This window comes from Hemicordylus capensis, chromosome 8, assembly GCF_027244095.1.
Source record: "Hemicordylus capensis ecotype Gifberg chromosome 8, rHemCap1.1.pri, whole genome shotgun sequence".
Taxonomy (NCBI): domain Eukaryota; kingdom Metazoa; phylum Chordata; class Lepidosauria; order Squamata; family Cordylidae; genus Hemicordylus; species Hemicordylus capensis.
In genome coordinates, this window is record NC_069664.1 from 22,397,902 (window position 1) to 22,422,466 (window position 24,565).

Here is a 24,565-nt window from a genome sequence, read left to right on the forward strand (position 1 = left end):
CAACCACGCCTACAGAGACCCACAGTGTCCCCTCCCACCCTGGCAGGTAGCTGTGATGTGCTTTCCTGGCTGGCCTTGATCGGCCATTCATCAGCATTCACTCTTAGCAGCCAAGCCACGAAATGGGACCGCATCTGGCTCATAGGAGGCTCGCATATGTAGCTGTGGGAGTGCTTGGGAATGTGCTTAGGGTGTCTCTGGCTGCCTTTGCACCCGTCTGCCTTGTGGTTCATGTGGCAGGTTCATCTGGGATTGAGCTCAGCTTCCGCAGGACGTTGGCTGAGATTCCCCATTAGCAAGCATCTGAAACTCTCAAATGCACAGTATTGAACGTCCTCGGCATAAATTGTCTTCAGCTGCCTTGGAGACCTAAATTGTCCTAATGAGAATCATTAGGCTTTCCTGGCTGAGGAACAATTTTCTTGTAAGTGAAACGAGCCTCCACTCGTCGCTAAGTAGAACAATTTCAGCCTATCTGCTTCTTTGGTTTTACGGGGAAAGAGTCTGCTTCAATTTCCATGACTTGGCAGCTTGGGGCAGATTTCGCAGCCTTCCATGGTGCAGAAGGAAAACGGGAGGCATTTCCAGAAAGCAATTCCAAAGGGAACAGCATCAGGCCCATTACCACTGTTGCAATGACTGTTTCATAAGTGAGGTTACAAAGCTGGGCTAGATGGCACCCCACACCACCACAAACTTTCTGTTTGTGTGTCAGTAAAAAAACAAGCTAGAAGGTGGAGGAAATGGTAATCTGGGTGGGAGGGCTTTTCCTCCCACTTTGTTAAAGACCTGGGTACAGCCTCTGGATTGGGTGGAGTTCTCCTGCCCAGCTGCCACTTAGCAGATGATCACTTCCCTTGTACCTTGTTTTTCTGCTGGCACACAGGAAGAATTTGGGAGTGTGTAAATGCTCCCATACTTGGGTAGTTCAGTTAAACAGGCAGGAGTTCAGCCCGTTCAGTTCAGTCCTGTTTCTTTATGGTCACTGACCAGAAACGTATAGACATATAGCTCAAACAGAGACAATAAACTAATCCAGGTATTTTTAAACTTTATGAAATCTAACTATACCTATACTCTTACTTCGAATTGTAATGTCAGTTTCAAAACTTAGGGTTTGCATAAGTAATGTTGTCATCACTATCAGAGAAAAGATAGCTAACATGGAATTCATCCGGACTGCCAGGGTAATTTGCTAGGAGGGACACTGTTCATTCATAGTGAGTGTCGCTGTGGAAACTACAGTATAACAACACATTGGATAATGTCTCGATAGTTCCTGACTTGCTATCACTCCACATAAGCGACTTTTAAAATCCTGCCTTCAAACACAGCATTTCCTACCCTATTCATCTTCGAGTGAACCAGCCTAAGCGATTAACACAAGGCCAGCCATATCAGAGGCTCCCCGTCCCGTCCCCCCCCCCTTTAAAAAGCTGCAATGTTACTTTTTTGTATTCTGAAATTGCTAGGAATAAAAAAGAAAAAAAACCTTGTGGATCTACAGCAAGTTGCCCCCAGATGTGTGAATAGATCCTGATCTCCCTAAGTGGATCGCCCTTAGTGGACGAGCTTCAGCCTGTTAAAAAACACAGAGTTGTTACTCCTGGCATTTCTGCTGTTTCTCCCTTTAAGGACATTTTGTACCACGTTTGTTCTTTCATGTGACAAAATGATCCGAGTCCGTTTTAGCACTCTGGCCGCCCAACGCCTCCCCTCTTTCTCTTTTTGCTTGTTTTTATTATGATTCTGTGGTCCACAGCCGGGATTTATGATTCCAGGAGAGACAGTAGCTTGCTCTTATGGGGTTTTTAAAAACTGTTTTCCTTTGAAATTCCAGAGTTAGTGTTGTGTCTGCTTTCTCCCTGACCCTCTTCGTAGGAAGCCGCAGGTTTTTTCACCATAAAGGGTGGGGGGAAGAAACCCTCTAGAAACAAAGATTCGTTGTCTCGGAGCTGTAGCAGTCAGGAAACCCTGCTCACAGGGGATCACGGCAGGCCTGCGCTGTCCAAGCACTAGACTTCAGTTCTCTGAATTCAATCTGACAGGTTGTCTGGAGTACTTTCTAAGTAACCATTATCTTTCCTTTCCCCTTAGCAAAATAAGTGGGGTTTCTCCCCCCCCCGCCCGCCCCCCTTCTCCCCCCACTCTCTTTGCCTCAGGTCTGTGGCAGGCAGTGTTATTGCACATCTGTGGGGGTTATGAGCTGGCTGGCGTGCATTTGCTCCTTCCAAAAGACTTTAGATTGGGCAGGGCTGTTTCCTAAAACAAGAGCCAATTTGTTTCCTGGTGGCTTATTTCTACACGGCTGCAACGCTCTCTCCTTGTGTTCTGTGACGTCTGTGCAAGTGTGTGTGTGTGTGTGTGTGTGTGTGTGTGTGTGTTTGTGGTACATTGATGAAGGGTTGGGTGCACTCTGCCCAATGAGCTTGCCATGCACGGATGGAGGCAGTGTGGTGCAATGGTTAGAGCATCAGGCAGTGACTAGGGAGGCTCGGGTGCAGATCCCCACTGGGGATCTGAAGCTCCTGGGGAAAGATGTGAAGGCCAGGGGTAGGGGGCAGAAAAACGTGGGCAAAATGGATTTTTTTCTTACTCCCCCCCCAACTTGGAAATGTTGGGGGAAACCAAGGGAAAAAGTGAAAAAGCCCAATTCCCCCAGCATATTTCTGGTCCCCCCACCACCAGGTCTACACATCTCTATTCCTGGATGACTTTGGGTCTGTTGTTATCTCTCATTTCTGACCTACCTCACAGGGTTGTTGTGAGGATGAAAGGGGGGAATGTGTACACTAGCTGAGATATAATGCAGTGAGATATGCATCCAGGAGGAGATGCGGGAGATGCCCATTTTGGTGTGGGTTCACATGATCACACTAATGTCGGGGGCCACCTTTAAACCTGGATTCAAATGATTATGTGAATGAGGAGGGAGAGAAGACCACTTTAAAAGTGGCCAGCTGGCAACCTTAAAGTATGCAGATATGCATAGCCCTTAGCACAATACCCACTTTCCTCTCATCCTGTTAATACAGGGAGGAGTCTCTTGGTCCTCTTCTAACTTAACTGGATGGGGCTCCTGAATCAAAGGACTGTCAGCACTCAAGGAACAGGTCAAGGCATCGGGAAGCTGTCAGGCCTCTTGTGCAGCTCCACAAAACGCTTGTTTCATGTGGCGGTCAGGCTCTGAAAAGCCACTTGCTTTTCCAAAATCCCTTTCTGCCAGGAGTTGGTTCTAGTAAGTCATGTCCTCAACAGCAGTTTCATTATCCCTCCTTTGGTTGATGCTAGGAGCAGGGTGGAGAATCGGCACCCATGCCAAGGGCGGAGGGAGGAAGTCATCGTAACTTGATCCACAATGACCAAAGCCCAAATGCAAATCATCTCCGAGTCTTCATACGATTTGATTTAGTCAATCAGTTTAATCAAATGGTATTGTAATTAAAATGTAAAGTGTTGAATGGACACCAGTTGGTTCGTTTGACCCGTCGGGCAGGGTGGCAGGCAAGTGGTGAAGAAGGCTGCAGAAGCCCACCATCCCAGTGGACTATCTCTGAGGAACGTCTGGGCACGCGGATCATGTTCCCAGACCGTCCACTGCTGCCCCCAGGGAGCACGGAGGTGCAGGGGCCTAAAGGCATCATCCTGGCCCCCAGAAATCACACAAAGAACCGTGCAACTGTAAGGGCAGTAGATTTTTCCAAAAATCACTATGAGCTGCTGTCCATGGAGATGGTACCTATGACCATCTGGCTCACGGACTAAAAAGCCGGGAGCTGCAGAGTGACAGTTCTTGAAAGCCTTTTATGATTGCGATGGTGCTTTATTTTTATTTTTTATTTTTAAAAAATGGGAATGGGACACACATTTCTCCCAGGAGTCATGGCTCTAAATGAGATGTTCGTCTTGACTGAAGTCAGTAGAGCAGTGGTGATCGGCATCCCAGAGAGGATCTTTTCTTAGTGATTTTGAATATAAAAGCCATAGCTCAGAGTGGGATGTCGGTGTGACCCAAACCAATAAGGAAACCTAAGCAGCTTCTAACGTTGCTCAATGGAAAGGGGTTGGCAGGAGTTCTGTAGAACCAGTTCGAGCAACTGAGGATCAGGTCATGAGAATGGTATTGTTTCTTGCAAAATGAAATGGAATGAAATAGAAGTCCCTGGATGGATTCCCGGGCTCAGCCACCCCCGTTGTGTTTCCAGAACATTTCGCAGAGGGCTTTTGGATGGGTGTCTGTTGAGGCTGCTGCTTTGCGCTCTTTGGGGGTGAGAACCAAACTCTTGGCTTGTCTGAGCAACTATTGTTATTGGCGGTTTGGAAAGGCGTGGAGATTTGCACCAGTTGAGCACGGTTTCCAGATGTTCTTGGTTTCAAAATGCAAACTCGTAATCCAAAGCACAGCTCCTGAGGACATGTCACCATGGCATATGTTGACGGTAGTGATGTTTTCAGTGGTTAAACCGTCCTGCCACAAGGAGCCCTGTGAAATGTCAGGGGAGGGGTCACAGTTCCAGGCCAAAGCAGAGGGTTGATGCACACAGGATTCCAAATTTGGCCTCTGGTGTTTCCAGTTTAAAGGGAACTTGGGTAACAGGGCTGGGAAGGACCTCTTCCTGAGATCTTGGAGAGCCACTGCCCCTGAGAGGAGACTATGCAGCAGAATATTGGCCAATGTTCTATGCAGCAGATTCATAGAAGGGGTGTTCAGATGCCCTCCCATGCACGTAGACGTGCATGGAGGTGGGACTGTGTCTCCCAGCTGCACTCCCACCAACTGCGCCTTATTGTGCATGAAGCAGAACATCAAGAAGGGGTGGACTACCACTACCAATATTTATTGACTGCTTTTCAACAAACGTTTCCAAAGCGGTTTACATGGAGAATGAATGAATGAATGAATGAATGGGGATCCCTGTCCCCAAAGGGCTCACAACCACAAACCATAAGACAGACACCAGCAACAGCCACTGGAGGGATGTTGTGCTGGGGATGGATAGGGCCAGTTGCTCTCCCCCTGCTAAATATAAGAGAATCACCACTTTAAATGGTACCTCTTTGCTCAGTTAGCAGGGGTCAAATACTAATGCTAATATTTATATCTGGTGGGCCACTGTGTGAAACAGGATGCTGGCCTGATCCAGCAGGGCTGTTCTTGTGTTCTTATGTTCTTATACTACTTTTCAACCCAAGTTCTCAAAGTGGTTTACACAGAAAAATAAATAACAAATAAGTTGGCCCCCTCTCTCCAAAGGGCTCAGAATCTATCTAGCTATCTAGCTATCTATCTATCACATTCTTATACTGCCCCATATGTAAGTCTCAGGGCAGTTCACAATCTAAAAACTCTTCACAACTAAAAACAGTACAATGCTAATCTACAATCTGCAAAGAAACATAAGGCAGACATCAGCAACAGCTTTCGTTAAATGATCATCATCATCATCATCATCATCCTGGTCGACATGATATGCAGCCTAATGCCAACATCTCCCTTTCACTAGGGCTGCTGTATACGTAAAATCTGTCCCTGTCAGAATCACACAAGAGCACCGTTGCATGACTCCGATATGCACAGCACGTGCGAAACCACATTTCCATTGAAAACAACCTTCTCTCTCTCTCTCTTTTGCGCCCTCTAACTTTTGTTTAAAAGGGGATGGAGACTTTTCCTGGGCCTGCTGGAATCTACAAGTACACATGGGATTTTCCACCAGACAATTTTGTGCATATTGTCATCCCAGGCAGTAGAATCCTCTGGCTTTAATTCATCTGAGGGATGAAAGCCATCTCCCTGCCCCCAAGATGGTTTCTGGTGAAGAATTAATTTTCAACGGCACTTACATTGCTGCCTTTAAGCTATTCTCCTTTGCTGATGGGGAGATGTTGGCATCTTTTTTCATTTTGAAAATACTGGCTTCTTTCTGCTGAGTGGCTCACCCTCTCAGGCCCTCTGGTCAGTCTCTGGGCCTGTGTACTCAGTCAGGAATACCTAAGATTATTGGTTTCAGATGATGTTGATTCCCAGCTGCTATCCTGCAGCTATAACTCTTGTTTACGTAGGCGGGGAATGCTGGCATTTTTTACTATAATCACATTGGGTTGGAAGGGATCACAAGCCACTGGGCCCACATGTTCTGCTCTCAGATCGAAATTTTCAGGTCATCATGTCACAGTCTAAAGAGCGGTATTAGCAACACCTTCAGTCTCTGTTCATCCACTTTGGATGGAGGATGCAAGTTAGTGACATCCAGCAGCATGCTTTCTGCTGTGTGCACGCCAGTGATCTTACTACATGCACACATAATAATCTGCCATGAATCATAATTTTGGATGGCCTCTAAGTACATTGTCTGCTCTTGATCTGGAGGATTCAGTCTTGCATAACATCATGGGGTCTAAGCATATTTTTTTCCAATACTTCATTTAATACACTTCTTATCTGAAATCATGGGACTTGTACATTTCCCTCCTGATATCTGCTTTTAACATTTCTTTGCACCCCCTTCCCTGCCTCCTTTGTGATATAGTGGCCACATTAAAATCATGGGTTCATGTTTCGCCCAGTCTCACACCAGATGGGTGCCTCCAGTTACCGCCCTCATGTAGACTGGGGCCTTAACCATTATGGTAGAATAGGGCTTTCTCAAACCTGAGTCCCTAGAAGATGTTGTTGGTAAAGAACCATCATACCCAGCCTCAATGGCTATTGAGACACTTTTGTCTCCTCCTTCCTTGATCTTTGCATTCACACAACTGTCGACTGGGAATGTGCATGGTTCTACTACCCTGGCTGGTTGCTCCTCTAATCCTAATTTTGATTGTGAGAATGAGTCCAATAATGGAAAAAGAATGCGCAAGTGGTAACAGTGGTCATCACTCAACGTAGCCAAGTAGAGATGTGTGAGCTGGCTCAAGGTCGAGCCGGCTTGCACTCAAACCAGCCCAGTTCAAGGGCTCACCCTTGAGCCAGACCAGGCCTGGTTCGGCTCAAGGTTCAGCCAACCCCGCTGGGCCAATCGGGATTTTTGAATCGAGCTGGGCTCCCATTCGGGGTGCCAAAGCCCAGTTGGAGTCCAGTTTGGATTCAAACTGAACCAGGCAAATTGGTTTGGGCCCCATCCCTATAGCCAAGATGTATTCATGGACTGGATTCTAAATCAAATGATGGCATGTCTAATCCATATTGCAACTTGGCATGGGAGCACAATGCATTTTTATGCTTAAAAATGGCCCTGGACCCCACTTGTCTCCTAAGATGTATCAAGGCACCCTAAGGTTACTGTTAATGCCCATCTATCTCTTATTTTGGACAAGATGAAGTTGCTACAGCATATGCATTATAAAGGGCGGGGGGCTCACATTGATGACACACAGGCAAAGCTCAGCCTGTCCATTGTTCATTCCTGGCTTCCTTGCCTGATCTGAATATAACCTCTGCCCTTCTTGTTTTTCCAGATGCCTCTTACGATGCCGTCAGGAGATCAGGATGGGGCAATAACATGAACTCCACCCACAACAAAAGTGAGTCCTTACAAGAGGCTGGATTGGTTGGCCACTAGGTTTGCACAGAAGCTACAGTTCCCACTGCCTTCCCAAATGGCCTTCCCAGTGGGAACAATACCGGCGTGGGCAGAACCTTCCCTTAAGGCTCACTAGGATTTGCAGTTTGCTTGCTATACAGCAGCTGGAGTGAAGACGGGGAGAATTTTGACTGAGCCACTGTCGTTGTTCGCATTGAGGAGGCATGGCTTAAAGATCCTTCTGGCAACATCTCCATTTGGGATAAAGTAGCAGATACACGGAGAGCAGGAGTAGACCACCTTGGCACTCTAGCCTACAACTCCCATGGAAGTCCAACAGCTGGAATGCCAAGGTTGCCTACCTCTGCAGTACAGGATATGTGTAAAGGAGAGTCCTTGGTTTCAGGGGTATGTAGTGATAACCACATGATGGCCCCGGTCAAGATTTGGCTTCCACGCTCCACTTGCCTATCTGTAACTTAGAACATGGGCTCCCAACCATGGATTCCCAACCGTGGATTCAGCAGCATTCCCTATAACAGGGATTCCCAAATAGTGTTCACTACAACTCCCATCATCCCCATCTGTATTGGCCTTCGGATGAGGATGATGGGAGTTGTAGTCCACAACGTCTGGGAATCCTTGTGGTAGGGAACACTGATCTTGTCTCCCCTTGGTAGTAGCTGATGGGCAACGTGACCTCAACCCAGATAGTCAGCATAATGTTCCCAATCAATACAAATTTGATACCAGCAACACCAAAAAAGAAAAGTCCCAGCAGAGGATGGGATTTCAAAATTAGATTCTATTCCAAATCTAGTCGTCAACATTTGCAAATCCCTGTTACATGGGACGTGGATCCCCAGATGTGGTTGGGCTACAAATCCCACCATTCCCAGCCACAGTAGTCTTCTAGGGATGATGGGAGTTGTAGTCCATTGGGGAGCCAAGGTTGAGACCACTGGCTTCAAAGATATATACCATATGTGGATGCTGGGGGAAAAACATCTGTGCTTGCAGGCTGTCTTTTAAATGATTCTATAGCATAGCTGGGGTTACATTGGCATGTTTCAGTGGCTGTTTTGTCCCGTTTTCCTCTTCTGTGTCTTATATATCCCCCTTGCTCTGTTGTCACCAGGTCCGCCTTTGGGAGGAACACAAAATGTGAGCAAAAATGCAGAACAGCAGCGACCCCAGCCAGGTAATGGTGTTGGGTGGTGAGATATTGGCACAGAAGTGGCAGTGAGTGGTAATAGAAGAGTGTGTGTGTGTGTGTGTCTGTGTATGTGTCTGTGTGCATGTGTGATCTCCTAAGGTCATCTCCTGGAGGCTCAGATCATGGAAGTCACTTGAAAGGCCTTCTTTCAGTTACGGCAGCTGGCCCCCCTATCTGTCCCCTCCGGACTTGGCCACTGTGATCCATGCGATGGTCACTTCCAGGTTAGATTATTGCAACTCGCTTTATGTGGGGCTGCCACTTGCAATCAGAGACTGCAACTGGTGCAGAATGCAGTGGCCAAGGTCCTTACTAAGACGCCTTGGCGAGCACATGTGACACCTTTGCTCGTTCAGTTGCACTGGCTGCCGGTTGAGTCCCAGGCTATGTTTAAGGTATTAACCTTAACATTTAAAGCCCTACACAGTATGGGCCCTCCATACCTCCCAGACTGCCTTGTTCGACATGTCCCTCGCCGGGTCCTGAGATCAGCCACAAGTAATGCCTTGGTGATCCCGGGCCCTAGAGATATTAAACTGCAATCAACGAGAGCCAGAGCCTTCTCAGTGGTGGCCCTGACTCTATGGAACGGTCTCCCGGATAATATCAGAGCTCTCCATGATCTGTTGGCCTTTCATAAGGCATGTAAGGCTGAAATGTTCTGCCGGGTGTTGGTTGCTGAGATATCTGGTCATAGAGTGATCTTGTAATCCATGGTTATTATGTCATGTGGAATGAGTATGGTATGGGGTTGTGGTTTATGAGGTTATGTAAGATATATTTTTATGGAATAGTGTTGCTGTGTATGTTATTGCTTGTAAGCCACCCTGAGTCCTGTGGGAGTCAGGGTTAGGGTAAACAACATAAAACCATTCTTAAAACAATTAAAACAGTTTTAATACATTAAACCTAGATTCAAATGATTGCGTGGCCATGACAGTCTATTGTGTTGGGCCCAAAATAATATCATACATGTGTGAACCTATCTCTGTATAGTACACTGACTAACTTCCTTGTGTTGGGTCTCTTTATTTAGATCCCTACCAGATTCTAGGACCCACCAGCAGCCGTTTAGCCAACCCAGGTGAGTCTATGTGGATCAGTAAGTGGCCCTCCCATGGACAAACTCTGTCTTCCCCATGGTTAAATGAATTTCTTATGGCTCTACTCTTGGGTATTGGCTGCGATTCTACCTGTGTGTGTCTTTCAACAAATAGCCACAGAACATAAGAACTTTGACGGTTCAAGCCCTGGGTTTTTATTCAGAGGGAATATCTGCAAATAAGTAGTGAATGAAACCTACTTAGGAAGACTTAGACTTAGAGAGTCTAAGATGAGGTTTATTGAATATTTTGCCTAACTCGAGTTTTCCAAATTGCAGTGGTTGTAACATCCTGCAAAGTGGTCAGTAAAAATGTTCCTGTTCTATTAGATTTGGCGTGGATATGCTCGTAAATTTGCTTATCCTGCTTACCAAGCAGCTATGTGAGCACTTTGTAAGTTATTGCATGAGCCAGGCTCACAAATTTTGGCCATTGGTACCTTCTCAGAGGACGAATGCTCATAGTGATCTTTGAGAAGGTCAACGCCCCTAGAGATGAAAAACAGGTGACTGCACTGTAGCACTTACAGCTTTCTCCATGTTATCACCCCTTCTTTTCCCCCTACTGCCAAACCATTTGGGTAAAATTGCAGTCATTTTTGCACAGAGGAAAGGGTCAGGATCAGGGATAGGGTGACAATGAACGGATTGTTGACCTCTCTCCATGGAGCAATCTTTGGAGAATGTTCCTGACAATTTTCACATCCTTTGCTCTGACGACATCAATGCAATTTTATAGTCAGTGCTGTGGTTTCAAGACTTTTAGAAGCAAAAACACCATTGCCAATTTGACTGCTGACACTGAAAGCTGAAAGGACTGCAATGCTGTCACCTATTTTCCATTTCTAAGGGTGTGGACCTTGTCCAAAATCACAGTGAGCATTCATCAGCCCATGTGGTACCAACCACCCAAGCAGGCTAATGTACTAATAGTTGTATTTATCCCATCAGTAGAAGAAAGGTCCCTTCTCAATCCCTGAATTCGGTGTGTGTGTGTATGGACATAGATGATTCTAAATAACATGGATTTGCCCTTTACTACGATGACAACGACAAATATTTATATACCACTTTTCAATAAAAGTTCCCAAAGTGGTTTACATAGAGAAATAAAAATAAATAAAGATAGCTCCCTGTCTCCAAAGGGCTCACAATCTAAAAAGAAACTAAAAGCACATGTTTTTAAAAAGAGGCTTCTCTAATGCTCCATCTTTGGTTATATTAGGTAGGTGTTTTAGTTTTTAGAATTCTCAGTTCTTAGCTTTTAAAACAACGTGTAATTTGAAACGTAATTCTGACTGGTTTTAGCTTGGACTTTTAACATGGGTACTTAATTTGGTTAGTTTTATTAGTTTTATTTTATAGGGTATCTATTTTATTGCTGTGAGCCGCCCCAAGCAGTAGTGTGCTGGAGGGGTGGGGCATTAATTAATTGATTAATTGATTAATTAAGATAGACACCGGCGGCAGCCACAGAGGGATGCTGTGCTGGGGCTGGATAGGGCCAGTTGCTCTCCCCCTGCTTAATAAAGAAAACCACCACTTAAGAATTCTTGGAATTCTTCTCATAGCAAGATTACTGAATACTGCCTCTTCTCTCTGTCCTCTTGCAGGGAGTGGGCAGATCCAGCTCTGGCAGTTCCTCCTTGAGTTGCTTTCGGACAGCTCCAACGCCAGCTGCATCACGTGGGAAGGGACCAATGGGGAATTTAAGATGACTGACCCGGACGAGGTGGCCAGGCGCTGGGGCGAACGCAAGAGCAAGCCCAACATGAATTACGACAAGCTGAGCCGAGCCCTCCGCTACTACTACGACAAGAACATTATGACCAAAGTCCACGGCAAGAGGTATGCCTATAAGTTTGACTTTCACGGCATTGCCCAAGCTCTTCAGCCCCACCCGACCGAGTCGTCGATGTACAAGTACCCATCGGATCTCTCGTACATGCCGTCGTATCACGCGCACCAGCAGAAAGTGAACTTTGTGCCTCCACACCCTTCCTCGATGCCTGTCACTTCCTCCAGTTTCTTTGGGGCTGCGTCGCCATATTGGACTTCCCCTACGGGGAGTATTTATCCGAATCCGAGCGTCCCACGCCATGCCAACTCCCATATGCCGTCACACCTGGGCAGCTACTACTAAATGCTTTTCACTTTCTGTGGCCTTTGTCAGTCAGATTGGAAGTTCCTTTCTGGGATATCTCTGGACTTTTTGATGGACTTTCATCTTTTTGTCGGGGAGAAAGCTGAAGAAACTGGATATTATTAATTATTATTTTTATTATTATTATTATCGGAGAAAACCTTTTCTATTTTTGTAACTCTGCTTCTGTCTCAAGTGGGCAGATGGATTCTCCGATGGGCCAGTATTGTCTAATTCCTAGCCTGATGTCCTTTACAGAATTTGTGCCATGGCTGTCACAATCCAGATCTTTTAATTAATTAATAAAAGGAAAGCATTGTCCAGTCCAAACGCTTCTGGGAAGGAAGAAAGAAGACGACCTCTGGGTCTTAGAAAATTTATGTTTGTTTGTTCCAAACTAATGGCATGACAAAGTTTTTTCCGGTGTGAGGGATGCGGAAAGTTTTTCTTTCCGGTTTGAGGGATGCGGAAGTTATGTGCAAATATTGATTTCTGAGGACCTGGTTTGGAGACGCCAACTGGAATCTTAGCTTTAAAGCCAAGGAAGGCTTGCCTTTTTTCACCCAACTGGAAAAAAAGAAAAGAAAGAAATATATATCTATATTCATATAAAGAAATATGTGTATTTTAAGACAATTAAGGGCATTGAAAGGACCATTCCAGAGCGTGCATTGCATTATACGGTTTTCTTAATATCTCCAGAAACATCTGAGATGGGGGTGGGAGAAGGATGGTTCAATGTATCAAGGACAATTATTCTTATGAACGCAAAATGGAACTAATTTAAATGACAGCAACTCCCAAAGCTTTGCCAGAGCTTTGGGAGTTGCAAAAATGCAACCGATTCACAAACGCTGTGCGTTTGTCAGACTGCTACACAGAGGGTCAACCAAGTCAAAAGGCAACTTACTGTATAAATTATGCAGAGTTATGTTTTTACCAGTTCCTCACAGTGTTAAAAAGAAAAGATGAAAAATAAAACGAGTTGACCTCGGTCACAAAGGCAGTTTTTGTTTTTGTTTTGTTTTTACTCTCAGATCCATTGTTGTTGTTTTTGTTTAAAATGTACTTTATATATATTTTTCATTTGTACATTTGGGTTCCAGCTTTGTATTATTATTTTTTTGCTAAAAAAAAAAATAAACTTTAAAAGAAAAGGAAAATGTATGCAATGTGTCTGTTGGAAACATAAGGCTATGTTTTTTCAAAGAACAAGGGCTGATGTCCTCAGTAATGCAGCATGGATGCACCAGGACGTCTGAGGAGAGTGTCTGCATTACCACATGGGGGAGCGATATTCACTGGTCTTCCCTGCTTTCAGAAGTGCCCTGTGTCTTGTGAAAATATGTCCCTGTGGTTCGTGCAGTCTTCGGGGACATATTTTCAGATGGCATGGGGCACTTCCAAAAGCAGAGAAGATCAGCCAAAATCTCTCCCTTGTACTGCAGTAGCAAGAAAGCCTCCAGCTATATTAGGAGCAGCCTCCTGCCGCATCCTTGCTTCTTTAGTCAAGATGTCCGCCAATGTTTCTAGTCAGAAACACAGGGTCCATCTATACCAGGGATTCTCAACGTTCGGTCTTCAGATGTTATTGGACTTCAACTCCCATAATCCCAACCAAAGACCACTGGGGCTGGGGATTATGGGAGCTGAAGTCCAGTACCATCTGGGGACCCAATGCTGAGAATCCTTGATCTATACTATACACTTATGTCAGCTTTATGCCAGTCCAAAGGATCCTGGGAATTGTAGTTTGATGAGAATGTTGAGAGTTCTCTTACTCCCACTGCAGAACAACAGTTTCCAGGATTCCAAGAAAGAGTGGGTGATTATTCAACCAGATTATGTGTGTAGTGTAGATCTAAAATGCATTGTTTGCTCCTGCTGTGTCGGTTATCTGATATTTGTGGGAAAGCTCTAAAATGTCTAAAAAGAACAGTTATTTGTAACTGGAGTCGGATTCCAGTAGTCTCTTTTTGCAGGCACCCACGTTCTTCTGACTCTTCCTCTAAGCTGCCCAGTAGATGCCCATCCTGGTAGCAGTAGGGTGGTGGTAAATGAGCAGCAGGGGAAGCTTGTTCCCATTTTCTTCTCCCCACCTTGACCACCTCACTCAGCCTTGTCTCACCCTCCACCATGTTAACCTTTGGCAGGCAGGCTGGTTATTCTCCCAGTTCCCCAACCACACGAATAAGCTCCCCATGTGCCGAGGGTCAATGGCGCAGCAAGTGAACTGAGGCAGAGCATGGTGGCAGAGAGGGAAGAGGCGAGCAGGAATGAGCTGCACCTGTGACACATTGGCTGCCCTGCCTCCCACCTGGATGAGCCACTACTGGAGCTGCCATACTCACAACATAACTTTTAGGATCATGCCACATGTTTGGCATCAGAGCAGACCATTTCTGGGCTGTGGTTTCTTCTAAGCAGGAACTCTTTCCAGCAGTTTTAGGAACACTGGAAGCTGCCATATACTGAGTCAGACCCTTGGTCCATCTCGCTCAGTATTGTCTTCACAGACTGGCAGCGGCTTCTCCAAGATTGCAGGCAGGAATCCCTCTCAGCCTTTTCTTGGAGATGCCAGGGAGGGAACTTGAAACCTTCTGCTCTTCCCAGAGCGGCTCCATCCCCTGAGGGGAATATCTTGCATTGCTCACACATCAAGTCTCCCATTCATATGCAACCAGGACAGACCCTGCTTAGCTAAGGGGACAAGTCATTCTTGCTACCACAAGACCAGCTCCCCTCTCCTTTCGGTCATCGTCCAAATGCACAGATTTTTTTCTAAACACTTATTCCATGGCATCCAGGTAAAAACCACTAACATTTGTCATAAGAAATAAACTCCTGTAGTCTATAAACAAGAGTTCGTCATCTCCGTAACGAATTCAAATTAATTATCAAATTAGTTTACTTCCAGTGCCAGAATATGGGTCTTTATTCAACAGTTTAAGTCTCATGGGCTGATATCCTGACCAATGAAGTGCTTCAGTCTATCAGTCGATCAATTTATTTGTTTAGTCTTAGACAACAGATATTTGACTCAAAATTAGGTAATTAAAAACAATGACATTTAAAAATGGCAGGACCCTTAAAAAACGCAATTATTGACTCAGAATAATGCAGAACAATTAGGCTAGGGATGAGCAAACCTCGTCCTCTGGCTATTGTTGATCACATCTCCCATCATCCCCAGCTGGGGATGATGGGAGTTGTAGTTCAGCAATACCTGGAGTACCACAGGTTGAGAACCCCTGACTTGGAGCACAGAACAATGTGGGGGGTGGGGTTGACTGTTGGACTCCAACCCCCATCAACCCTGACTATGGGCCACTATGGACAATAGGAGTTGTAGTCCAACAATAGCTGGAGGGATGAAATTGTACAGCCCTGGTCTAGGGTGCGTTCTCAGTTTATGTCAAACAATGGTGGGGCCAGATCAGTGCTCAGCATGAAATGAGCATATCTCCTACAAGATTTCCCAGAATCCTCTGCAAAACAGAGAGGTTCCATAGCAGACATGCAGGCAATTCTCAGCAGAAAGGTCCATGTGGAGTTTTCCTGATGCTAAAAAGGTTTCCCTGAGGACATATAAAGTTTGAATTGCACAGGAGCAAAAGCCTGAAAGAGACAATCATGATTCTACTGAAGTTGGTAGAAATTTGGCCCCAAGATTTCAACAGTAACAAGAGTTACACCTCTAGTCTGCTCATACCATCCAATCACAGTATGGTTCATCTATGGCAGTTTGCAAGAGAATGACGTTAAAACAGAACGTTATAATCTGCTCATAACTTTAAAAAGAAGCACTGATCCCTTTTGTTATTTATCAAGCGGTGGTAAAGAAGTCAAGTCCATCTCTTTGCGTCTTCCTGCTTTCAGAATGTTAATAGCTAATATTGCTGCAATGCTTGCAGGACGTTTTATAAAATTATTCAGAAAAAAAATTCCTATAGAGGTATTTGCTAGTTTATATATGCAATGTATTTTTGGATATCAAAATATATATAATTTTGCAAGTAATCTTTGGGGCTTTCTTTGGGGGAAAGTGTTATGTTAAACTGAAGACTGTTGTATGATGATGACTTAACGATGTTTAAAAGTGATGAAATAAATGGTTCTTTCTTTGTTTAAGGATGTTTTGGACAGTGGTGTTTCTTCCCCAGTCGTGCAAATAAGCTGCAGTATTTTCAGCTTCTAAGCAGTGCCCTTGTAAATAGTTAAAACAGGGATTTTCAAACTTGGGTCCTCAGATGTTGTTGGACTACAACTCCATAATCCACAATCATTGGTCAGGGATGATGGGAGGGATGATGGGAGTTATAATCTTACAACATCAGGGCGTCCATGTTTGAGATCAAAATGATATTGGTAGGTTTCTTGGTTGACTGCCGTTTATTTATTTAAGATAGATTTGGTTGACTGCCGTTTATTTGACTATTTTATTGACTATTTTAAGATAGCTTGGTTGACTGCCATTTATTTATTTAAGATAGTTTTTATATCCCACTTCTATTCAGAAATACCAGACTACGGATGTGCATGGAATCAGCCAGGCCGATTCGGTTCGAATCCAAACCGGAGTTTGAACCGATCCGGTTCGCACACCCCTATATCAACAACACCACAGATATCTAAATACGGCTTATTAACAGACAATGAACCACATTAAAATGCTGTTAATAAAAGCAAGGACACTAAAAACCATGGCTGACATACAAAGCAACATGGTAGGACTGGGGCAGAGAGAGAAGCAGGCTAACAGCACGCACAGATATGTGCATGTGCAGTTGACCCTGCGCATTACCTGCGCATCACTACAACCCACGTTGTCATGATGTACTGCGCCACGTTGCACACGTGGTCTCACCCGGGTCAATTCCTGGCCTAGATGGGAGTGAGTGAAGGGGCTGGCCTGGCTCATGGGAGGCTGGAGGAGTCTCTTCCCCAACTTGGCTGCACTGGCTTCTGCTGCTTGTTCTGGAGTAGAGGAGTGAGTCAATGAGGCCTCTTTAAACAGTGGAGGCCTTAAAAAAGCAAGCTATAGGACTATAATCTGCTATAACTGTATGGTCTGACACTTTGCTGAAAAGTTCAAGTCTGGTGAATGGGGAAGGGAAAGGGGGAGCAGGAAATATTTTAGGGGGGGGTGTCCTGTCCATTGGTCATCCTGGCTCTGAGAGCTGTGCAGCCTTATTTTCAGGTGGCAGAGAGGGCTTCCTGGCGAAAGGAGGAGTCAGAAATCACCCTTCCACCAGTGCGGCTAGTCTGCAAGTACACTTTGCCTGCTTCTCTCACTGCACTGTGACTCCCTTATACCACATGTCAGCCACCATATTTTTTTTAAAAAAACACCCTATAATACTTAACATCTGTACAGTATTTTTTTGCATGTGCACACTCAGTACTTCACACTGTGATGAAGCTTTATAACAGCTCTCTACAATAAGGGTCTCAAACTGCAAACCCACCCACCCCCGGCTGTTGGACTACAACTCCCATTTGGGGTGAGACAGTCACTCAATGGGAAGGCATCTGTAGAATTGCTTGTAGAAGGTCCCAGTTTCACTCCCTGGCATTTCCACGTAGGGCTGGGAAAGGCTCCTGCCTGAAACCTCGGAGAGCTGCTGCCAGTCTGTGTACTGTTCTAGATGGACCAATGGTCTGACTCAGTATCAAGCAGCTTCCTATGTTCCAGGGATAGAGCCGTAACTCAGTGATGGAGCATTTAATTTGCATGCAGAAGGTTCGGCCCCTGGCAGCATCTCCAGGTAGGGCTGGGAAACCTCAGAGGTTCACTGCCAGTCGGTGTAGACAATCCTGTGCTAGATGGACCTATGGTCTGACTTGTTATACGGCAGCTTCCTATGTTCCAATGATCCCCAGTCAGGGGATCCCCAGGCTTCTGAGTTTGGAGGTAGCCTGCAGCCATCAAAACTAGTAGCCACTGATAGACATGTCCTCCATGAAGTTCTCTAAGCCTGTTTTAATGCCATTCATGCAGGTGGCCATCACCATATTCTGTAGCACATGCAATGGCAGAGGAAGCCAGTGGCGGTCCCTGTTCCTCCTGCTGCCGGCCCCCTAGCCACACCCCCTGAATCTGACATCAGATGCTGCGTCTGACATCGGATGCAGGGGGCATGGTTTTGCTCACAAACAGGGCCACGCATCCCGTCTGGGAGCAAATTCTGGCTAGGGTCGGGAAAGGCTCTCCCTACCTTTAAGGATTCGCACACTCCGTGCGGTGCAGTTAACATGGCGCTGGCCAGAATATGCTCCTAACCGGGGGACGTGGCCCCCATTTGCAAGCAAAACTATGCCCCCTGTGTCTGTGCAAGGGGCATGGTTTTACTCGCAAATGGAGCCACGCGCCACGCTTGGGAGCAAATTCCGACCAGCGCTGCGTTCACAGTATAGCCCGGAACCCTCTCCCTGCCTTTCAAAGAATGGGAATGTTGAATATATTGTTTTTCTCCAGGGGGGAAATAAACTTGGGGGAGAAAGTCAGACTGGAAAAATGGCTTTGGGGAAAAGAGTTGAAAAACCCCACTTGTGCAAGTTCAAGCATCCTTGCGGTAAGCACAACTAGCTAGTGCAACATTTTGCACTAGTGCAACATCTTTCCTCAAGCAGTTTGTTGTGCTGGTTGCTAACCACTCACTTTCTCTGTGTGTAATGTGTGAACAGGGATGACTCCAAGGTGTGGTGGGTGCTCTACCAAAAATATTACTCAGTTGCCTATCCCTCAGCAGAAGCCAGTGCAGGTAGGTAGGAAAGAGACTCTTCCAGCCTCCCATGAGCCAGGCTGGCCTCTTCATTTCCTTCCTGGTCAGGAACTGGGCCAGGTGAAGCCATGTGTGCAGGGTCATCTCCTCGATAGATTTCAGCTGGCCTGATGCTGACCTCTCTTCCCACCCTGGTCTTTCCTGCCACATGGTCTTGGACAGGAGAAGAAAGCTAGCCTGGAAAGCAGACGGGAAGGCTTGCGCTAATCCAAAAGGACAGTCTTTTCTAAGGGGGATCTGGCCCATTTTCTGAATCAGTTTGAAAATATCAATCAAGTTTCATTAATAAGTTGACTAACCACATTCATTGCCTTACCTCCAGAAGTATTTAATGTACACCCAAATCCGCTCTCCCCTAATAATGTTCTTTGCCATCCCTTCACGCCACCAAACTAGTTGGGTTGCAGTCAACCCTGAACCCTTTCTCACAATCGGTGAGAAAGGGCTACAAAGTCAGCAGGGAGGAAATCTTAAAAAGCCTACTTCCCCGCAGATGATCTGTTCCTGTTTGTTAGGCAGGCAGATCGCCCGCCCAGACTATTGCCAGCTTCTGCCAGTAGCTCAGAGGGTCAGGATGCTGGGATGCATCACTCCGCCCACCAGAACCCCCATAATGCACCATGTAAGTGAGTGGTACATTGTGGGGATCTCCCTCCCCTCCCCTCCCCTCCCCTCCCCTCCCTGAAGCTGGCCAGGAGCCCCACAGTCTGCCAGCCCCGGCTGCAAGCAGCCAGGGCTGGCGGTCAATCAGAGAAATGGGGTTAAGAGAGTGCCCACTCGCTCTCTTAACCCCATTTTAAAGGAGGGCTCCAGAGATGGGTTTGCCACCAAAGCACCGCACAATCCCGGCAGTTCTCTCGGGCAGGCAAAACCAGGCTTGGCTTGGCTAGTCTGGTTTTGCCTGCACGTGAGAACAGCCTCCCTGGATGTGAAACGATCCCATAAGAAGACAAGAAAGGCCCTGTTGGATCAGGCCAAAGGCCCGTCCAGTCCCACATCCTGCCTCATGCAGTGGCCAGCAAGAGTCATCTGGGAAGCTGGCAAGCAGGGCAAAGAAGGCAACCCCCTTCTCCCATTGGTGTGCCCTAGCAATCGCTGTTCAGGGCAAGCCATCCCCCTGTGTCTCAGCTACTGAGACTAGACAGGAATCTGTCTAATCCAAAGGCACATCTAACCTTTCCTAAATTGTACCCCAATTTTAAATAAAATAAAATAGAATCCTAATTTCACGTCTCTTGTGAAAGCAGACTCCTCTGACTAAGCCTGCTGCAGTATATAGCAACAGCAGACATAAATATTAATTTTAAAAAATGTACGGGGGGGGGAATGGCTCTTTCCTTTCTCGTCATTCTGGAGGGGGAAAGGCTCAACATTCCCCAGCCAGCCGAGCTACAGAGGGAAAGCTTCTGCTAAAGGAAGTGTGATCTGGCTGCCTTCCCAGCTTGCTAGCATTCCACTATCGTGGCATCAGGCCTGAAGGAATTGTTTAAACTGGTTAAGGATACAATATATGTTTAATATTTCCTTCCCTTTCTCTCCTTTACTAATGTGAAAACAAGAAGGCGTTAAGACAGGAAAAGCCCTTACATTTTAAAATGTCCACAAGAGCCAGGAAGCTGAGAAGTGAAAAAAAGGAATTCTTCAGTGCATAAATATTAGTCTACGAGTCTACCGAGTCTCATATCAGTTCTTGGATGGTGGTTGATGCTGGAGGTCTCAGAAAACACTGAAATATTAAGGGTGTGTTCACTTATATTAATATCACAAATATTAAGGGTGTGTTCATCTGGTGCATGGGAACCTTGTGAGACGAGTCTGAAAATCATGCGTATACCAACTCCCAACACATGCCTATCTGGTTGTGGACAAGTGCGGAATTCTATATTCAGATCTATTTGTGGACATCCAGAGCAATGTGCCACGGAAGGTGCATCCATGCTGCGGGAAGCTTTCCCACTACTGTGAGAAAGTAGTGTGTGCACAGCAGAGAAGAGCACATTTCAATGATTTGCCTTGTGTCACCCAAGAATATGTCCCTGAGGGTCATGCAGCCCTCAGGGACACATTCTCAGGTGACACGCAGCACTTTCAGAAGCAGTGCAAATTACATAGGGACATCAGAAGCTGCCTTATATTGAGTCAGGCCATTCATATAGGTACTGTCTACACAGCAAAATGTCAGACAAGACAGTCATAGTGTATTATAGTCCTATAGCTTGAATTAGTTATCTACAAAGGCTTCCACACCTCGTCCACTCACGCTTCTACCCCAGAACAAACAGCACAGGCCAGTGCAGCCAGTTAGGTAGGAGACTCCGCCAGCCTCCCAGGAGCTGGGCTTGCCCTTCGCTTCCTTCCTAACCAGGAAGTGGGCTGGGTAAAACCATGTGTGCAGCAGGGAGTGCAAGGGCATTTTCCTTGCAGATATCAGCTGGCTTGGGACTGACCTCTCTCTCCACCCTAGTCTTCCTTCAACATGGTCTTGAACAGGAAGAGGAAACTAGCCTGAAAAGTGGACTGGATGGTTGAGCCTAATCCAAAAGGTCAGTATTTTCGAAGTAGAATCTGGCTCTTGTTTGGAATATGTTTGAAAATGTCAAGCAAGATTCATTCATAAGGTCAAGAAACCAACAACATGAAATATCTTGCCTCTGTATGGAAGTAATGTATAGCAAAATCCTCACTCCCGTAATAATAATGACCTTTGCCATGCCATTGCTTCCCCCAGCTGGTTGTTCTAGGGTCCCCCCTGTATGAAGGGTTAGGAGTGAGATCATAGGGATGTTATGGAAATGCTGAGGACCCAAGGTCTGCTGGGTGCTGGGCCATTTTTCAAAATAAGAGCTTCAAGAAGTTTGTGATGCAGTGATCTGAATTAGAGGCTGCTAGTCATCTGCCAGGCAGCGAAATCAATTAATACTTGGCATTTGCAATATTATTTCAGCCTGTGCTGATGCAGACTTGGCTGCGGCACAATAAGCATGTGATCGAAAATGACAAATGAGTCAGTTTCTTAAAGGATTCTGAAATGCTCTACAATGCATGGAGCTTTGCTAGGGTTGTTATGTCTATCTAGCCATCTTTCAGTGCTCGTTCAGAGACACGGGAATCAAGGAGGTGCATGGAGAGCTTTGTTCCCTGTGGGAATAATTAGTTGCTTCTTTTATTTTATTTGTTTGTTTGTTTGTTTGTTTGTTTGTTTGTTTGTTTGTTGAAAAAGAGAAAGGCGCAGCAGGGCACAAGTCTGTATGGAAGAACCAGGTGGATGGGGCTAAGGGTATTCTCTAGTTACTCAGTGGTGAAGGAAATCTACACTAGGTGTGTGTGTGAACCGTTGGATTTTGAACCGTTTCGCATCGAACTGGGCTGGTTTGGTGGCTCGATCGCAAACCGAACTGGGGCCAGTTCTGGGGAGAGGGGCGAACACGGGCCCCCTCTCCCCTAGATCCACCCCTGCTCCCATTGGATTCCATTCCATCACCAGTGCAATCAGATGCCTTTGTGTGTCACAAGGACCTTTCATGCTTTGGTATAGTAGCATCAGCTCTCCATCCATTTTTTGCTCTTGTCTTTGCCTGTGTCTATTTCTTCCATGGTCTGCAGCAGCAAAAGTGCTGACAGTGACACACTAGACAGTCATTTAGTGTTGCCTGTTAGTAAAGTTTTTGGGCAATGATTTAGTCTACCATACTTTGGGCCAAACGAAAAAGTTGTTTTTTAAAAATGCCCCCCCACAAAAGGAAACGTGCTAATTTATTCTTTCTTTCCAAAAGTGCTGATCTGGAGCTAACCTATTCAGTGTGCTTGCCTGCCTGTGACCTTTAGGCCAATACTTCTTTTCCAAAGCCTTCATCTGATCCTTCCAGCCTCCATTGACTTCTGAACTGTTGCCGGAATGAGACAGATGTGCCATCTCGTGGCCATTTCATCATGAAATTGTTATAATTTAATTCACTTCATTCAGTCCTTTAGCACCCCTGTGTGGTTTTCTGGGATCATTGCCTCTCCCTCTCAATTCCAGTTCTAGAAGAAAGAACAACATCTCTGCTTGCAGAGCTCTAGATCTGTATCCCATCTTTCTACCATTGCGGTCTTCAAGGCAGCTTTCAAATATCTTTGAGTACAGGTTTTTTTCCCCCCACTTTCAGCCAGGACAGTTTCTACCCTAAGACAGAACAGACTCCTTCCCTTCATTTGATGTCTTCTTCACTTGATGCCTTTAGGGCCTTGCTGGCTTGAAAGCAGTTAGCATCCTCACAGGGAGGGAATTCACAGAGCTGCCTTCCTCCCTTGCTAATGTCAGTGGTGGCTCAGTGAACTCTGTGTGATCCTACATTTTATGAACCTAGATGGAACTCCAAACTTGCTCTCTATGGAGGTTCACTCTAGTGGGACTGATCTTTAATGGGGCACTAGAATCTCTGAGGAGATTACACTCAAGTCTGGAGTGAGATGGACAGAGGTTCAAAGCCAATTCAACATTCCAAGGATGATGGGTGGTCTTATGGTTTGGTGGCATGGCATTCTCCAGTTCAACAAACTGCTGGTTTCCAACCCTGCCCATTGTTTCCCCATGTTGTTCCTCATCAAAGATGACCTCGAGAGCCCATATCAGTGGCACAGCCAACTCCACAATCAGTTCTTCTATTCGCCAAATAAGGACCACTTCAGCTTGGCCAATCAAGTGGTAGTACAGAGGGCTAATGATCAGACATCAAGTTAGGAAACAAGAAGACCAGACTTCAAATCCTTGCTTAGTTATGGTGTTCTCTGCATGTCACTGGGCTTGTTTTGGTATCTCAACCTAACCTACTCCAGGGTTGCAGAATCCCTCTTAAGCACTTAAGGAATTGCCCTTCATATTTTACTGAATTCCCCCACAAAACCTAATAATTCATATCTTCAATCCCCCAAACATTTATCTCCTTCTCCAAAAGTGTCTTTCTTCTCCCCACAAACATCTAAGTGAGCAGTAGCTCCCCAAACTTTCCTTTTGCCTGCACCCCGACCTACTTCATAGGATCATTGAGATGATGAAATATGCTAAGAGCATTCAGACACTTAGCACCCTGAAACTGTCTGTGTGTCCATTAAGGTACTTGTAAAAAACAACAACGCCAAAACAACCCACCTTTCTGTTTTCAATGAAACAGAATGAAAGACGTTCATGTCCATTTTGCTCAAAATGTCAAAAATGAAGTCTAAAAATGCAAGCAAAATAACCTAAAACAATCATAGGGTTGGATTCAAAGAACTATGAGTGGAAGGAAAATAGCTGTTAGTGCTGTTTAGCAAACGCTTCTCAAGAACTTCTGCAAGTGTTCACACCATGTTGTAATAGCTGTAGATCAGTTTTTATGATTTCACGGGTGCAAGAAGTTACACAAGCTCTTGCAAAAGCAGAAGAGTATCTGTTGGATTTAAGTTGCCTTTTTCTAACCCAGCGTACTAGCGGAGCAGAGAACACCTTCCACATCTGAAAGGGCACCTTCCAAACCCATGAATGGAAACTAAAACAGCAGGGGAAATTCCTGAATAAAACCATAGGAATATAGGAAGGACCTTATATTGAGTCAGGCCACTGGTCCAGTATTGTCTACACAATATCGTGTAGCTCAGTATTGTCTACACAGACTGGCAGCAGGAGTCTCTCTCAACCCTGTCTTGGAGATGCCAGGAAGGGAACTTGAAACCTTCCACATGCAAGCATGCAGATGCTCTTCCCATCCTCTAAGGGGAACATCTTCCAGGGTTCACATGTTGTCTCCCATTCCAATGCAAACCAGGGTGGACCCT

General features: G+C 45.7%; 1 protein-coding gene across 4 annotated transcripts in view; it reads left to right on the top strand.

Annotated features, from left to right (window-relative positions):
- FLI1 (Fli-1 proto-oncogene, ETS transcription factor) overlaps window positions 1-16,115 on the top strand; it is a 94,399-nt gene extending 78,284 nt beyond the window's left edge. For all 4 annotated transcript variants that reach the window (XM_053270198.1, XM_053270199.1, XM_053270197.1 and 1 more), the window contains 4 exons: window positions 7,459-7,524; window positions 8,662-8,724; window positions 9,776-9,823; window positions 11,455-16,115. In XM_053270198.1, the coding sequence (XP_053126173.1) occupies window positions 7,459-7,524; window positions 8,662-8,724; window positions 9,776-9,823; window positions 11,455-11,984 (707 nt within the window). In that variant the 3' untranslated portion in view covers window positions 11,985-16,115. The remainder of the gene's footprint in view (window positions 1-7,458; window positions 7,525-8,661; window positions 8,725-9,775; window positions 9,824-11,454) is intronic.
- Window positions 16,116-24,565: the final 8,450 nt, after the last annotated feature.